Below are 15,121 nucleotides of genomic sequence, written 5' to 3' on the forward strand. Positions count from 1 at the left end.
TTACAATGCCTTGGTAAGGCCACACCTGGAATACTGCATCCAGTTTTGGTCACCACGATGTAAAAAAGATGTTGAGACTCTAGAAAGGGTACAGAGAAGGGCAACAAAGATGACTGGGGGACTGGAGGCTAAAACATATAGGGAAGGGTTGCTGGAATTGGGTATGTGTAGTTTAACAAAAAGAAGGGTCAGGGGTGACATGATAGCATTGTTCCAATATCTCAGGGGCTGCCACAAAGAAGAGGGAGTCAAGCTATTCTCCAAAGCACCTGAAGGCAGGACAAGAAGCAATGGATGGAAACTAGTCAAGGAGAGAAGCAACCTAGAACTAAGGAGAAACTTCCTGACAGTTAGAACAATTAACCAGTGGAACAACCTGCCTCCAGAAGTGGTGAATGCTCCAACACTGGAAGTTTTTAAGAAGAGACTGGACAGCCATTTGCCTGAAATGGTATAGGGTTTCCTGCCTGAGTTGGACTAGATGACCTCCAAGGTCCCTTCCAACATTATTATCTCTTCTTTACACTTACATTTCCAACATTCATTTGAAATACCCTTATACATTCTAGATAACTTAACCAGCGGTACATCTTATAAAAGTTTTCTTTTAAATTATAATTTAACGTGAATTTTAAGTTTTTCAACCACATATTCTCCCATTGTTCCAGCATCACGTTACATCCAAAGTTGCTTGCCCACTGAATCATAACAGTGTTTTACATTTCACTTTCCAAATTCAGTTTCAATACGCGATGCCAAGTGTCTGATTTTTGATCCCAGGAACAGGGGGATGCAGCAATGGTTAATGTGAGAAATGGTCATGAGTCATTTTTTCCAGTGCCCTTGTAACTTCGATCGGTCACTAAATGATCTGTTGTAAATCGAGGACTACCTGTACAACTGATGGCTGGATTTCCGTTCAGCGTTGAAGGCGACGCAATGCATTCGCACAAAGCTCGAGTCTAAGCTAAAGAGGGCAGTTAGCAAACCCGACGCGTCCCTCCGCTCTCCGTTCACACGTAGCTCTATAATCGGTCTCAGGTTGGCTCGCAGGCGCTGTTACCTGAACCCCTCCGCCGGTTTCGCATCTCTCGGGAGGATCCCGGGGCCGGATAGTGTCTTTCAACGCCACCTACTTCGCGAAGTGGTTCCCAGAAAGCTCCCAGTGCAGCCGCCGGGAAATCTTGGGAGAAGCAGGCAGAGTAAAATAACCTAAATCCGATTTAATCACGGATTTTCCTATTGCGCTGGAGTGAACCAGCAGCTTCCGAAGGAGCAGTCCAAATGCACGCACGCCTTGCATGCTCACGAACAAGTCTCCTTAAATCCAGGAGGATCTTCAGAGGAAACGGCGACCAGCCTGGCGCTGCAGGTGGCTGCGATCCCCCGCGCCTTTCCTCGACAGCCAGCCTGGCTGGGTCGTTCGCAACGGGCGCCCCCTAGCAGCTGGCGAGGGTCGCACGACGGGGCTGCAGCGGCGGCGGCTTTGCCTTTTGGCTCTTCAGAGCCGCGCGGCGCGCCTGCGCGCAGCGGCTCTGCCGCTGTTCCAGCTGCAAACAGCTGGTGCGGGGCCGGCGCGCGCGCTGATAGGCGGCTGCGGCAAAAGAGGCAGCCTCGCGCTTGTGCTTGCGCGGCGGAGCCGTGAGCGGCCGGTGTGAGTATGCAGGCGCCCGAGCCTATGCCGAGCTACGAGCAATTGGTGCGGCGTAGTTACCGGAGCCTGGTCGGAGCGCTGCGGAGCTGCACGGATTGCGGCTGGGAACTGTCCCGCCGGACGTGGGCCGAGAACGCCCGCTTGGCCTGGACGGAGGCGCTGCTTTTTCTCCTTTGCGCCGTCGGTTGGACTCTAGCGCGCCGCGTAGCCGCTCGCTACTTCTTTCGGGTCAGTAGAATCCAGATCGAGGAAGGCAAAAGAGGAATTTTTATCCGGGGGGGTGGGATGTCCGGAGTGCTCGCTGCATTACATTGCCTTGTGGGGGGGGACACTGCAAGGGAGCCAAGATGACCCATTCTTGCAATTGCCCGGGGGAATTATGTATTGCATTATTTAGGGAATTACTTTGGGGAAGAAAAGGCTGCCTTCCCCCCAAAAAAAAAATTTGTGGGGGGGGGAGGATGAAATCCGTCACTGCACCATGTTAAGAGAATTCTTTTGGGACGAACGAAAACGGATTATTAACTGAGAGCCGGGCGGGGGGTTTGTGTGTGTGTGGTGTGTGCGCGCGCGCGCGTGTGTGTACAAGAGACCGGGTAGGAAGGGCATTGGTCCTTGCGTTGTTTTACTCGGAGGAAATTAGCCTTGTGGGCGGGCGTGCATGTCTGCATGCCTGTGAATACGGGGCGAAATGAGGTGGGGGGGGATCCAAATTGACCGTGTCACTGCATTTCAAGATGGGGCGGACGGAGTACGTGCGAGGCTGCGCAACGAGCCACCGACTAGGCTTTGGCATATATATGCCTACCGCTTCCCCTTCCCATATATATATATAGAGAGAGAGAGAAGAGAGAGAGAGAGGAGATCAACCCTGACTGCTCTTTAGAAGGCCAGATCCTGAAGCTAAAACTCAAATCCTTTGGCCACCTAACGAGAAGGAAGGACTCACTGGAGAAGAGCCTCATGCTGGGAAAGATTGAGGGCAAGAGAAGAAGGGGACGACGGAGAATGAGGTGGCTGGATGGAGTCACTGAAGCAGGAGGCGTGAGCTTAAATGGACTCCAGGAGATGGTAGAGGACAGGAAGGCCTGGAGGAATGTTGTCCATGGGGTTGCGATGGGTCAGACATGACTTCGCAACTAACAACAACAATATATATATGTATGTGTGTGTGTGTGTGTGTGTGTGTGTGTATATATATATATATACATACATACATACACACACACATACATACATACATACATACACACACACACACACACACACACACACACAGGAAGGGGGAAGCGGTGGGCCTTGGCGAGGAAGAAATATCAATTCAATGGCCCATTATTATATACAATGGCCCATTATATATATATTATATATATATATATATATATATATTCAGAATTGCGGGAAGGGGAAGCAGTGGGCCGAAATCCAGTTTTGCATGGCTTGAGAAGAAATGAATTAACATTAAGCAACCTGCCAGTATGCGCGTGTAAGGGAGAGAATGCCTTTGCACACATGGAGTGGGCCCAGCTGGTCACCGTATTTCATTGCCTTGTGTTGGGGAAGCGGTAGAGAGAGGGCAGAGAAAAAAATCGGAGATCTTTTTTTGCCATGGTCTTCTAGAAGAGTCTTGGATGCTGGATGCGTGTGAAGTGCTGTATCCTTCACCCAAAAACCTTTGGCTTTTAGCATTTCTCGATCAGGATTGAAATAAGCCATTTCTCCCCCAGTGTCAGTAAGTTTAAATGAGTTGGGGTTTTAATCTGTCAGGAGGGATCATTTATAGCAATGTTTTCCAATCTTGGCAACTTTAAGATGTCTGGACTTCAACTCCCAGAATTCCCTGTCCAACATGGGGAAACCACTACTGTAGCGGATTTCCCTCAATATACTTCCCATATTTCCCTCAATATACTTTTTTTAAAAAAATAAAAATAAAAACTGTCAGAAAATAGCAACACTGGTTTAACATACCCTTGTGAAACTTCTAGTGTGCAGAACTGGGGCCTGTAGATGAAATGGTGACTGACGGAATTTCGAGAGTTTTGCTCAAGCCTGTTACGATTTTTATCCAGGCCAGTAGTATTTTAAGGCACCAGGCTAGAAACCAGGAGATAGTGACTTCTAGTCCTGTCAGTCAATTCTCTCTCAGGCCTGGAAAGGAGACAGTGGCAAATCACTTCCAAAAAACCTTTTCAGGAAAACCGCATGGACTTGTCCGGGCAGTCGCCAAGCGTCAAAAACTATCTGAAAGACATACACACCCAAACAAAAATCTAATGTCATGTATTTTGACAACCACTTGAAATCTGATCCTTCATTGCAGAAGACCTACCTCCTGGATGAGATGTGCTGGATCAGACGACCTGGATATTCAGGTAGTCCTCATTTAGTGATTGTTCGGTAGTGATAAAAGAGAAAGTTTGCAACAATCCTTGCGTTCACAACCTTCACAGGTCTGTAAAGCAGAGAAAAGCTTAAGTAAGATTGTAAACAGTTGTGGCTTCACTTTCGTGCTTTGCTTCGTGACCAAGTTGAGGATCCCAGTTGTGATCACTAAACAAGGACAACCTGTACCCCAGTTCAGATTTACTTGATCATGAAGCCACGGTTTCATGCTTGATTCTGTAAGTAGTAATATAGTAAATAGATATAGATATATAAATTTATTTATTTCTCATCTTTATTATTTTTACAAATAATTTAAAGCAAGCAAACACATCCAACACACCTTCCTCCTCCTATTTTGCTCCTAACAACAACCCTGTGAGGTGAGTTGGACTAAGAGAGAGTGACTGGCCAAAGGTCACCCAGCTGGCTTTCATGGCCAAGACAGGGACTTGAACTCACTCCCGCTTTCTAGCCTGGTGCCTTAACCACTACTAGACCTTCAGCCTAGAAACCCATTTCCAGTCCTTATGAATATAAATGGAGGACTCATTAAACGAGTATTATAATTAAAAGCAGCTATCCCAGCAGGCAGAGTTGACTTTGGTTGAATTAAAAGATTAACCAGAATTGGATTTGATAGGACAGGAGACCGCTAAGAAATCCCAGGAGTATAGTCTACATTGGTGATAATAGTGGTCCCCATTGTCACCAATTCCTCCCTCCCTCCCTCATACACACACACACTCAAACACAGACTATGGTTGATGGTGACATCTTTTCTGATTCACATTAATGGTAATTTCTTCAGTGGAAAAGGTGGTACCAGATCCCTAGTTCTTTGCCTCCCCAAAACATAACAGAGTATGTGATGAGTCCCTGCTGAGCACAAAGACTGTTCTGATGAAGGGCAGATGTGGGGAATTGGAGAAGAAGGCTAAGGGAAGCGAAACATGCCTTTTGGATGACAAAGCATGACAGAGAGAAATTGCAGAGGAAGCAGCTAGTCAGACTCCCCTCATCCTTCTATGCTGCCTGACTGGGACTCAACTCTTTGCCCAGGCAGAGAAGACAGCTGGCTCTTTAAGGTGGAAAGCCTTACTTAGGGGAAGGGGGGCAGAGACTATCGAAAGTATGGAGTTTCTTATATGCTCACAACTAAGCCTGGGATGTTTAGTGAGAGCATGGGTGGAAAAGCAAGCCTCTAATTCAGGCATGTCAAACTGCCGGCCCACGGGCCAGAGGCGTCGTCCTGAAACCGCGCCCACCCCATTGCCGGCAATGGGGGGAAAGTCGTGATACATCACGTGACGTCGCAGGTTTGACGTGCCTGCTCTAATTGCTGCCGCCAGATGTTGTCCTTGGATAGACCCTCCAGTCTGAATCCTCAAGGAAGTTATTGGGTTGGGCAGCTGTGGCTCCAGACCTCTCTGTTTTGGCTTCAGCCTCTGTCTCTGAATGATTCAAGGGACTAGGGCAGGGGTCTTCAAACATGGCCCTTTTATGACTTGTGGACTTCAACTTCCAGAATTCCTCAGCCAGGCACGCTGGCTGAGGAATTCTGGGATTTGAAGTCCACAAGTCATAAAAGGGCCAAGTTTGAAGACCCCTGGACTAGGGAGAATGAACTTCTCTGCATCTTTAAAGAAAAAAAACAGTGTTTGCTTTCTGTTCCTCAGATATCACCTAGCCACCACTGCAACAGAGCTCCAAGTACTTTCTATCATGGCTTATTCACAAACCTGGATAAAATTTGGAGAATGACTGGTCACCATGGGTAAAATCAAAAAGTTGGAGTTTGAGGTCCTCCTGGTTTTTTTGGGGGGGGGAGGATTGTTTTAAATCCCTTTGATCCTCTACCGATCCTCGCTGTGATCTCTGTCCAGGACATTGGGTTCGATCCTCTTGAGTCCCACTTAAACATTGAAACAGAATTTTAATTTTAATTTTAATTTGCAAGGTAGTAGCAGCAAAGAATAATAGTGTGTAGAATGATTTTGGAATAATTTCGTTGAATTTAAATTTAATTGGAAGAAATTAAAAGGTTGTGCCTTTACAATTTTAGGGGTGGGTACCTGCTAGCATATAACCTACTGTCAGTGTTGACCCCGGAGGGTTATGGAAGTCTAATATGTTCCAAGGCCTGGTTTTCGTATGTCTGAAGCCCCTGTTGCGTTTTTGTTTTTTAAGATAGTTGGACAACTCTTGTTTTGTTCCTTGCTTTTAACTGTTTTGACTGTTTGGATGTTGTAAGCTGCTCAGAGACTTTCACGGTGGGTGGCTGTAATACATTTCAATGATAATAATGGTAATAGGTGCCTTGGGTGCACTCCCAAAATAATCAGAACACCACTTGGACACCGTGGACATTGACATATTGACCATTAGTCAATTGCAAAAGGCAGCTTCCTTTGGAACAACTGACATCAGTGCTACCATTGAACAACTCCTGCCTATTCCAGGTACTTGGAAAGGACTCAGTAGATGGATAAAAATGCCAAATCCCGTCTACACATCTGGCTAACTGCAATGAACCATAATAATGACATAAAGGTAAATGTAGGGTCTTTCTTACTGATTATACGGTAGCAGTAGGTTCTCAGACTGATAAAGATTTGGGAAGTCCTTCAGGCAAAAAACCACCAGCAAGCTACCTTGTTAACCAGTGAAAAGTCTTGGCTCTTTGCTGGATCACAGGTTAGGAAGACAACGAGAAAATTTCCACCCTAAAATACATGGGCTATATGGTACTTAAAGGGGAAACAGTCCAGCAGCTTGAATTCTTCTAAACCAGGGCTCTTCACACTTGGCCCTTTTATGACCTGTGGACTTCCAATACCCAGAATTCCTCAGCCAGCGTGCCTGGCTGAGGAATTCTGGGAGTTGAAGTCCACAAGTCATAAAAGGGCCAGGTTTGAAGACCCCTGTTCAATGCATCCTGTGCAAAAAAAAAACCCCAACCTCTATGAGGTTTGGGAAAGAATCACTTTCACTTTTAAACGTCTGCAAAAGAGCTTGACACTAATTACCGTATTAGTGAGAGAACACAGGTAGATTTTTCTTAAACTAGTTAAGTGGGGGAAAACCGGAAACAATGATAGCTTTCACTGTTTGATGCTGCAGGCCCAGGATGGAGGAAGTGACTTATTCTTCACTTCCCAGAATTCCGTAGCCAGCATGGGGAATTTTGGGAATTGAAGTCCACATATCTGAAAGTTGACAAGGTTGAAAAGCCTGGTTACTGCGTGTTGCTGTCTTTCAGGCTACCAATCCCATAATTCACAACTTCTGGAGGCAGGTTATTCCACTGGTGAACTGTCCTCACTGTTATGAAGTTTCTCCTTAATTCCAGGTTGCTTCTCACCTTGGTTAGTTTCCATCCGTTGCTTCGTATTCTGCCTTCAGGTGCTTTGGAGAATAGCTTGACCCTCTCTTCTTTGTGGCAGCCCCGTAGATATTGGAATGCTGCTATTATATCCTAAATTCAGATGTATTTGATTACCAAGCCAGGGTTTCACAAATTTATTTGCAAAGGAAAAATCCAGATATTTTTTTTTTGCAAACCAATATCATTCCTATAAGCCTATTCAATTCATTATCAGGCACAAGAACGTGGGCTGCATTATTGGAAGTGGAAACCAAAATTCCATCCAGCCTAGTTTACGAGATTTGAAGCTTTTAAAGAAATTATTTATGTGGTTAAAAATGGGAACGTTGAAAATGTTGGCTAACAGACAGAGGAAGAATAAGATATCATATTCAAAGAAACCACCCAAGTAGATTGAAACGGAAAGCTTTCCGTGGAGAATTTGGACCTGCAAAATTTCCAGGGCCACATCTCTGCTTATATGGCCTTGAAAGAAAGCTGAAATCCTCATAGGTCACTTTCAGTATAATAAGATTAGTGATGCTTGAAATAAACGCTTTGGTATAGTATAGAAGAGCTGGCACTGAAGCTTCTGCCGCTGAATTATTGCTTAATCTCCTCTGATGTCATAGAAGATGTTCAGCAGCATCATGAAAGCTTCTGTCTGCTTCTGGAAAAAAGGAAGCCAATGAGACCATTGGTGTGAAAGTGCGGGGAGTCCTCAACTTACGACTCGGAACAGAATTTCAGGTGCTAAACGAGGTGTTTGTTAAATGAGTTGTGCCCGATTTAACGACCTTTTTGCCATGCTTGTTAAGCAGTTGTTAAATGAATCCAGCTTCCCCTATTGCAGGGGTAGGCAACTTTGGCTCTTTTATGACTCGTGGAATTCAACTCCCAGAACTCCTGAGCCAGCCATGCTGAGGGGAAAGGGAAAGTTTCCAAGCTGAGCCATGCTGGCTCAGGAATTCTGGGAGTTGAAGTCCACAAGTCATGAAAGAGCCAAGGTTGCCTACCCCTACCCTATTGCTTGTCAGAAGCCGCCTGAGGAGGTCACAAATGGCAATCGCATGACCTCAGGACACTGTAAGATGTGCTGGTTGCCAAGCACGCCAGTCTTAATCATGTAATTGCGGGGATGCTATGACAGTCGAAAGCCATTTTGTGCAGTGCTGTTGTAACTTCAAAAGGTGGAATGTGACAACTCACCATGGGACAACTCGCTGAAGGACAATTTAACTATTGTATTTAATTATTTTAATTTTTGCCATTCACATTTCATTCTGCCCCTCCTTTTTCATGCTGTCTTTAATGATTTTATTCCTCTGTTTGAGGGGTAGGCAACCTTGGCTCTTTTATGACTTGTGGACTTCAACTCCCAGAATTCCTGAGCCAGCCATGCTGAGGGGAAAGGGAAAGGTTTCCAAGCTGAGCCATGCCGGCTCAGGAATTCTGGGAGTTGAAGTCCACGAGTCATAAAAGAGCCAAGGTTGCCTACCCCTGCTCTATTTCTTTAATATTAGTATAATTCTTGTCCTGCAGCGAGTTGGCTGTAGCAAGTTGGCCGTGGCAAGTTGTCATAGACCCTTCCCAAAGATGTCTAAATGAATGGTTGCAAGTCAAGGGTTACCTGTCCTGGCCAGAGAGAGAGAGAATCGGTACATGTGCATAAAATCAAATTAATGTGAAAGATGCCAGTATTTTCATGATCTTTTTTTAAGAAGGGACAGCTATTGGACTAAATAATTTGAACTGTAATTGCACAACTGTAATAGAAACCTACTTGGGAGGAATGTTAGAGAAAATTGCTTTACATTACCAAGTAAATGTCTTTATTTTGTAAAAACAAGGATGGAATAGTATTTGATTTAGATCAGGGGTAAGCAACCTTGGTTCTGTTTTGACTCGTGGACTTCAACTCCCAGAATTCCTGAGTCAGCCATGCTTCTGGGAGTGAGTCATAAAAGAGCCAAGGTTTCCTACCCCTGATTTAGATTCAATACTATGTTAAGAGATTGAGGTAGTTCAGTTCTAATGTTATGATTTTTTTAAAAGCTTAAATTCTAAAACTCAAGATTTAAAATCCTGAACGATAATTGCGTGGTATAATTTTTTTCCACTAATATCACTGTTACCTTATTTTATTTTTATTTTATTTCACTAATTTAATGAAGCAAACAGTTTATTTAAAAGATTACTGAGTTCCTAGTGTTTCAAGAAAAATAAAAGCAAAAAGCAGTTTGCATTATTTCAACTGAGGAATTATTCATGGTGTATAATTCTACATTTTCTATAGTTTTATTTTTCTTAATACAGGGCTTTAATAAATTTGCTATTTTTTGATCCATTGAATAAGAATAGAATTTTTAAACTAGATACTCTTGTTAATAGTTATTCAGATTTATAATACATTTATAGGCTAATTCTGAATTTTGATTAATATTGAATATTGGCTTCATAATGGGTTTGAAACTTTGACATTTTTATCCAATGTTATACAACTTGCAATTCACTTGTATGGTTTTTTCCCCTGCACTTTCTCTTGATAGTGTTTTTAAACATCTACTAAAATAATTTTTTTAAAATATCTAGGCCTTCCTTTTCAAATGGAGTTGTTTGGTGTGTTTAGTACTTCCTTTATTACAAGTGTCTGTGGTAAACAAAGGTGGTTTTATACCACATCCTCTCTAGTTTTCTCCGAGATGGGATGAGAGTTTATGGGACTAATTTTCTATGTGCAATGTTTTCTGGCTATGTCTTTTTTCATGTTAAAAACTGAATCAAGTTATAGCAGCCATGATGGAGGCTGGATTTGAAAGCTGACGTAAGGCCTTAAAAATGATGATTTTAAATAGATGCATGGAAAAGGAACTTTAAAAGAAGTCATTCTGTATTGTACCCCAATAAGCAGGTTGCGTAGCAGACTGTATCGTCTCACTTATTTTAATGTATAAATATGGCAAGTAACACATTTTTTTAAATAAAAAAATCTCTACTGGTATGAAAAGGTACTTGTTTTCTGACCTCATTTTTTATTTTTATAAGCTTTTTATTGTTTTTTTTTCTCTCTACATACATACGTTAGTTTTTCAAACAGCATGTGATCTGGGTTCATAAAACGCTAATACATAATCAAGTCCTACTCTTTGGTTCTCTCTTCTAACCATTTGTAGAATAAATTCCAGTTTCTTCTTTATCTTTCAGCCTCATAGTTAATCTGTCCATCTCCGCGCATTCCAGTATCTTTTTTATCACTTCTTCTTCTGAAGGTATCCGTTCATTCTTCCAGCATTGCGCATAACTTATTCTCTGACCTCATGTTTTAAGTGCAGCTGTACCTAAGGACTAGAACCTCATATCCCCTTGTAAAAACAAAAGTGTAATCTTTTTTCTTATTTAAAAAAAAACCCTTTTTGCGAATAGCCCTGGACTGTAGATTGCTGGCTTTTTTTTTCTTTTCTTTTTTTTCCCTCTTTGTGGCTGGTTTTGTGAAGATCACCTTCCAGTTTCTGTGCAAAGTGATAAAGGATGCTGAGAAACAGCAAGGGGCAAGGGGGGAGATGCCACACTTCGCTTACTTGCACTTTGTTTCCCTCCATCCTCTTAGTAGTGAAATAACAAGAGTGCAGGTGTGGTAGGAGGAGAGCTGGGTTAGTCTATGGGAGCAAAACGCCGGGAGTCTATGTGAAGCAGCTTTCACAAGAGATCGATGGGACGTTAAGGTGCTTCCAAGTGAAATAGGCAGAATGCAGAAATGCAGTCATTATGAAGCTTTATTCATCGATAGGTTATATAAAAAGAGCTATATGGCATGGAAGCATCCATGCTTGTATGATAGAGAATGCATGCAAGAGAGAGAGTAGAAAAAGAGAAGCAGAACTAGAACAAAGAAGCAGCCCCTGGGCAGAGGTATTTATGGGGGGTCTCGGCCCCTCCCTAGCCATAAAACTCTCTCGCCAATGGGGCTGCTGCAGGGGAGCAAAGAAGCCTCTTTGCTCCATCTGATGACCTATTTGGGGAACTGCCATGGGCTGGCACAAAACATGTAACAGTCTAGGAACACTTTTTCCAAGGATCAAATACCCAGCAGGACCGTGCTCAGTAATTTGCTAATTGCTGTTTTCATTTTGCTCTCGCCTTTCTAATAAACTTAATAGATCTCAGGCACTGGCTAAGCCAGACATGAATTTTTCTCTCTAACAGAGAAAGGAGCTGATGTCACACATTGTAACAAGGGGGAGTTTGGAATGATTTTGTGATCACTGTGGTTAACCTTTTTCTCGTGGCTACTTCAGTTTGCTTTCTGCCTGCACAGCGTGTAAAAAATGGTGGCATTAAGAAAAACCAAACCGTGCTTCAGAAATGACTTTGCAAGAACTAGGCCAGGGGTAGCTGAGGTGGTGGGCCTGGTGCTGGGGAGCAGCTGGAAATACAAATGAAGCTTTGCTTGCTTGCCTGCTGCTCACCTCTAGCTGTGTGGCCAGGTTCCTAACAGGCCACTGACTAGTACTGGCCCATGGCTTAGGGCAGGGGTAGTCAACCTTGGCTCTTTTGTGACTCGTGAACTTCAACTCCCAGAATTCCTGAGCCAGCCACGCTGAGGGGAAAAGGAGAGGTTTCCAAGCTGAGCCATGCTGGCTCAGGAATTCTGGGAGTTGAAGTCCACGAGTCATAAAAGAGCCAAGGTTGCCTACCCCTAGCCTAGGGGTTGGGGACCCCTTCTCTAAAAATTGCAGTCTCTCTTTACTAAAGGTTGATTCTTAGTGATTGCAGGAATTGGGGCCTTGCAATTTGCTCAGATAGTCCTTGACTCAAAGCCATTCATTTAGCAATTGTTGGAAGTTACCATAGCACTGGAAAAAGTGACTTGCAACTGCTCCTCACACTTACAGCCATTGTACAGTCCCCATGGTCATGAGATCAAAATTGGGGTGATTGGCGTCTGCTGGGTCTTTATGACGATTGCAGTGTCCCAGGGTCACGTAATCGCCATTTGCGACCTTCCCATCTGGCTTCCGACAAGCAAAGTCAATGGGAAAAGCCAGATTCATTTTTAACAACCGCATGATTCACTTATCAACTACAGTGATTTGTTTAACAACCTTGGCAAAAAAGGTCATAAAATCAGGCACGACTAACTGAACGACTGCCTGGATTAGCAATGGAAATTCTGGTCTTAACTGTGATAATAAGTCGAGGACTACCTGTATAGAAAAGGTTTGCCACTGCCCTCTGGGACATTTTCCCAAATCCCAGTCTAACCTCCAATTCTGGGGTCTCCTGGTGGTCTTTCATCCAAATATTAACCAAAGCTAACTCTGCTTAAAGTTTGTATCTGTGGCTGCCACTGATAAAGCAATGGACTGCAAGAATGGCAATCTGAATTTGTCTTGCCTTCCCTTCTTGAAGTGACAATTGGCAACAACTTGGACAAGTTTTGTACCTTCTCTTTTCCATTGCAAAGACTCAAAGTAAGGCAGAAAATGGCTTGCGGAACATTTTGGGAAGTTGTTTCCTGAGAGAAATGGGCAAGGCTCTGGAAATGGGAAAAGAAGTTGAGAGACCCAGACAGCATGTGTGTTACAGGTCAAATTAGTAATGAATCTGTGCAGAGGTTTCTAGTCCACAAGATTGTTTGCTAAGCTAAAAAGTGAATCTCCAAGTTCCTGGGGATTTGTTGGGCGAAACCTGCTTTGTTTCACCTGCAATAATACAGAAGTTCTTCCCCTTGACCATCTCCCAAGATATTTCCTAGTTTAGCCCAGAACTCTAGATCTCTTGGTGGTGTCCCATCAAATTGTTGACAAAGGTTGGCACTCCATCTGGTGGTGAAGGGGGGTACTCTCCATTCTCTGACCTGCCGTACAGAAATGTTTCTGAGAGAGAAAAGAGTGAGCAAAGACAAAAGACTTGGGTCCACTTAGGTGTGACATCCAACACTTCCTTGATTTGCCTCTGAAATGCAGAAACAAGGGTGAGCCTCTCAGCAGGGGAAAGGAAGCCATCTTGCTGCCATGGATGTCATTTCTTTCTATCCACACACAAACCCAGATACTCCTACATGGTGCAACTTCCTCAGAAATCTCACTCCCTTTAAATATAGGATAGGGTTTCTCAAACTGGAATGACAGCAGTGGGTTCCCCCTTGGATGCCAGCATAGTACGGAAGCACAGGAAGACCTCTGTTGCCGTGGCAACCCAGACTGCAGTGGGAGAGGCAGGTTTCGATGGCTTCTTTCTTGCAAGCAAGTGCAGAAATTTAAGGGGTGATAAGATTCCTGTGAATTGGAAACACCCTTTGTCTGCCATCTTAAGAATGCTAACTTTGCAAATTTAACCCTTCTATGCTCAGAATCCATCAGTTATGTTGAAGGAAGGATAAGAAATACACAAAGATCATAAAATTTCAATAGAATTCAATATAAATTCAAAATAAAAATTCAACATTTCCTTCCTTCCTGAAGAGATGTGTTGCCAAAATAAGCAAGATTTGTCATGTTTGGCACAGAAAATGGAGTGAACAGTTAGTTTGTCTATGAGATTTATAGCCTCTCTTTTTTTTCAGCAGCTTGGGGTGTCAATTTACTTGCTCAAAATTGCCAAACTCACCCAGACAGAATTTTTTGACACCGTTAAGCAAAACACTGTGGTTAAGTGAATCATGCGGTCATTAAGTGAATCTGGCTTCTCCATTGATTTTGCTTGTCAGAAACCGGCTGGGAAGGTTACAAATGCTGGTCACATGACCCAGGACAATGCAACCGTCATAAATTCATGCCAGTTGCCAAGTGCTTCAATTTTGATCACTTGACCATGGAGATGCTACAACAGTCTGGAAAAACAATCATAGCAATCATCATACCCTAAAGCAAAAAGATTTTGGGTTCAAATACATTTATGGCTGGAGAAAATGACTAAAAACCAAATAGACTTTAAACGAGAATTATTTTTGTTATGAATAATAAGAGCTAATTATGGGATATTTAATACTACACGTACTAATGGCAGCAAGAATTGTATTTGCCCAACATTGGAAAAGTGAAAACTTACCAGCTGAAGAAGTACTAATTTAAGAAAATTTTAGAGTGTGCAGAAATGGATAGATTGACTTTAAAGGTTAAAGAGAAAGAAGACTCAGTGTACTTTAGAACATGGGATAATTTCTATCAATGGCTAGAACAGGGGTAGGCAACCTTGGCTCTTTTATGACTCGTGGACCTCAACTCCCAGAATTCCTGAGCCAGCATGGCTTAGCTTGGAAACCTCTCTTTTCCCTCAGCATGGCTGGCTCAGGAATTCTGGGAGTTGAAGTCCATGAGTCATATAAAAGAGCCAAGGTTGCCTACCCCTGGGCTAGAAAAACGAGTTAGAGAGAAAGGAATGTGATGTGTAATTTTGAATATATATTAGCAAGAAGGCTTTTGAGTGATTAATTAAGATATTGTTTATGATAATTCTGTTATCTATCATTGTTTGTTAAACACATGAACCCAGACATTATGCTGTTTGCTAAATATTGAGAATGTTATTTGGAAAAACCCCAACCCTAATCCTAACCCTAACCCAAGGCTAGGCCACCTTGGCTCTTTTATGACTCGTGGACTTCAACTCCCAGAATTCCTGAGCCAGCTGGCTCAGGAATTCTGGGAGTTGAAGTCCATGAGTCATAAAAGAGCCAAGGTGGCCTACCCCTACCCTAACTCTAATCCAAATCC

At 43.3% G+C, this 15,121-nt stretch overlaps 1 protein-coding gene across 1 annotated transcript in view; it reads left to right on the plus strand.

The window, feature by feature from the left end:
* Positions 1-1,660: 1,660 nt before the first annotated feature.
* Positions 1,661-15,121, plus strand: part of CERS1 (ceramide synthase 1) — a gene marked incomplete at its 5' end in the record, with an annotated part of 35,878 nt that continues 22,417 nt past the window's right edge. Inside the window, one exon of the mRNA XM_083364454.1 lies at positions 1,661-1,882. Within this exon, the coding sequence (XP_083220580.1) occupies positions 1,661-1,882 (222 nt within the window). The remainder of the gene's footprint in view (positions 1,883-15,121) is intronic.

Source organism: Vipera ursinii (assembly GCF_947247035.1).
Source record: "Vipera ursinii genome assembly, chromosome: 1".
Taxonomy (NCBI): Eukaryota; Metazoa; Chordata; class Lepidosauria; order Squamata; family Viperidae; genus Vipera; species Vipera ursinii.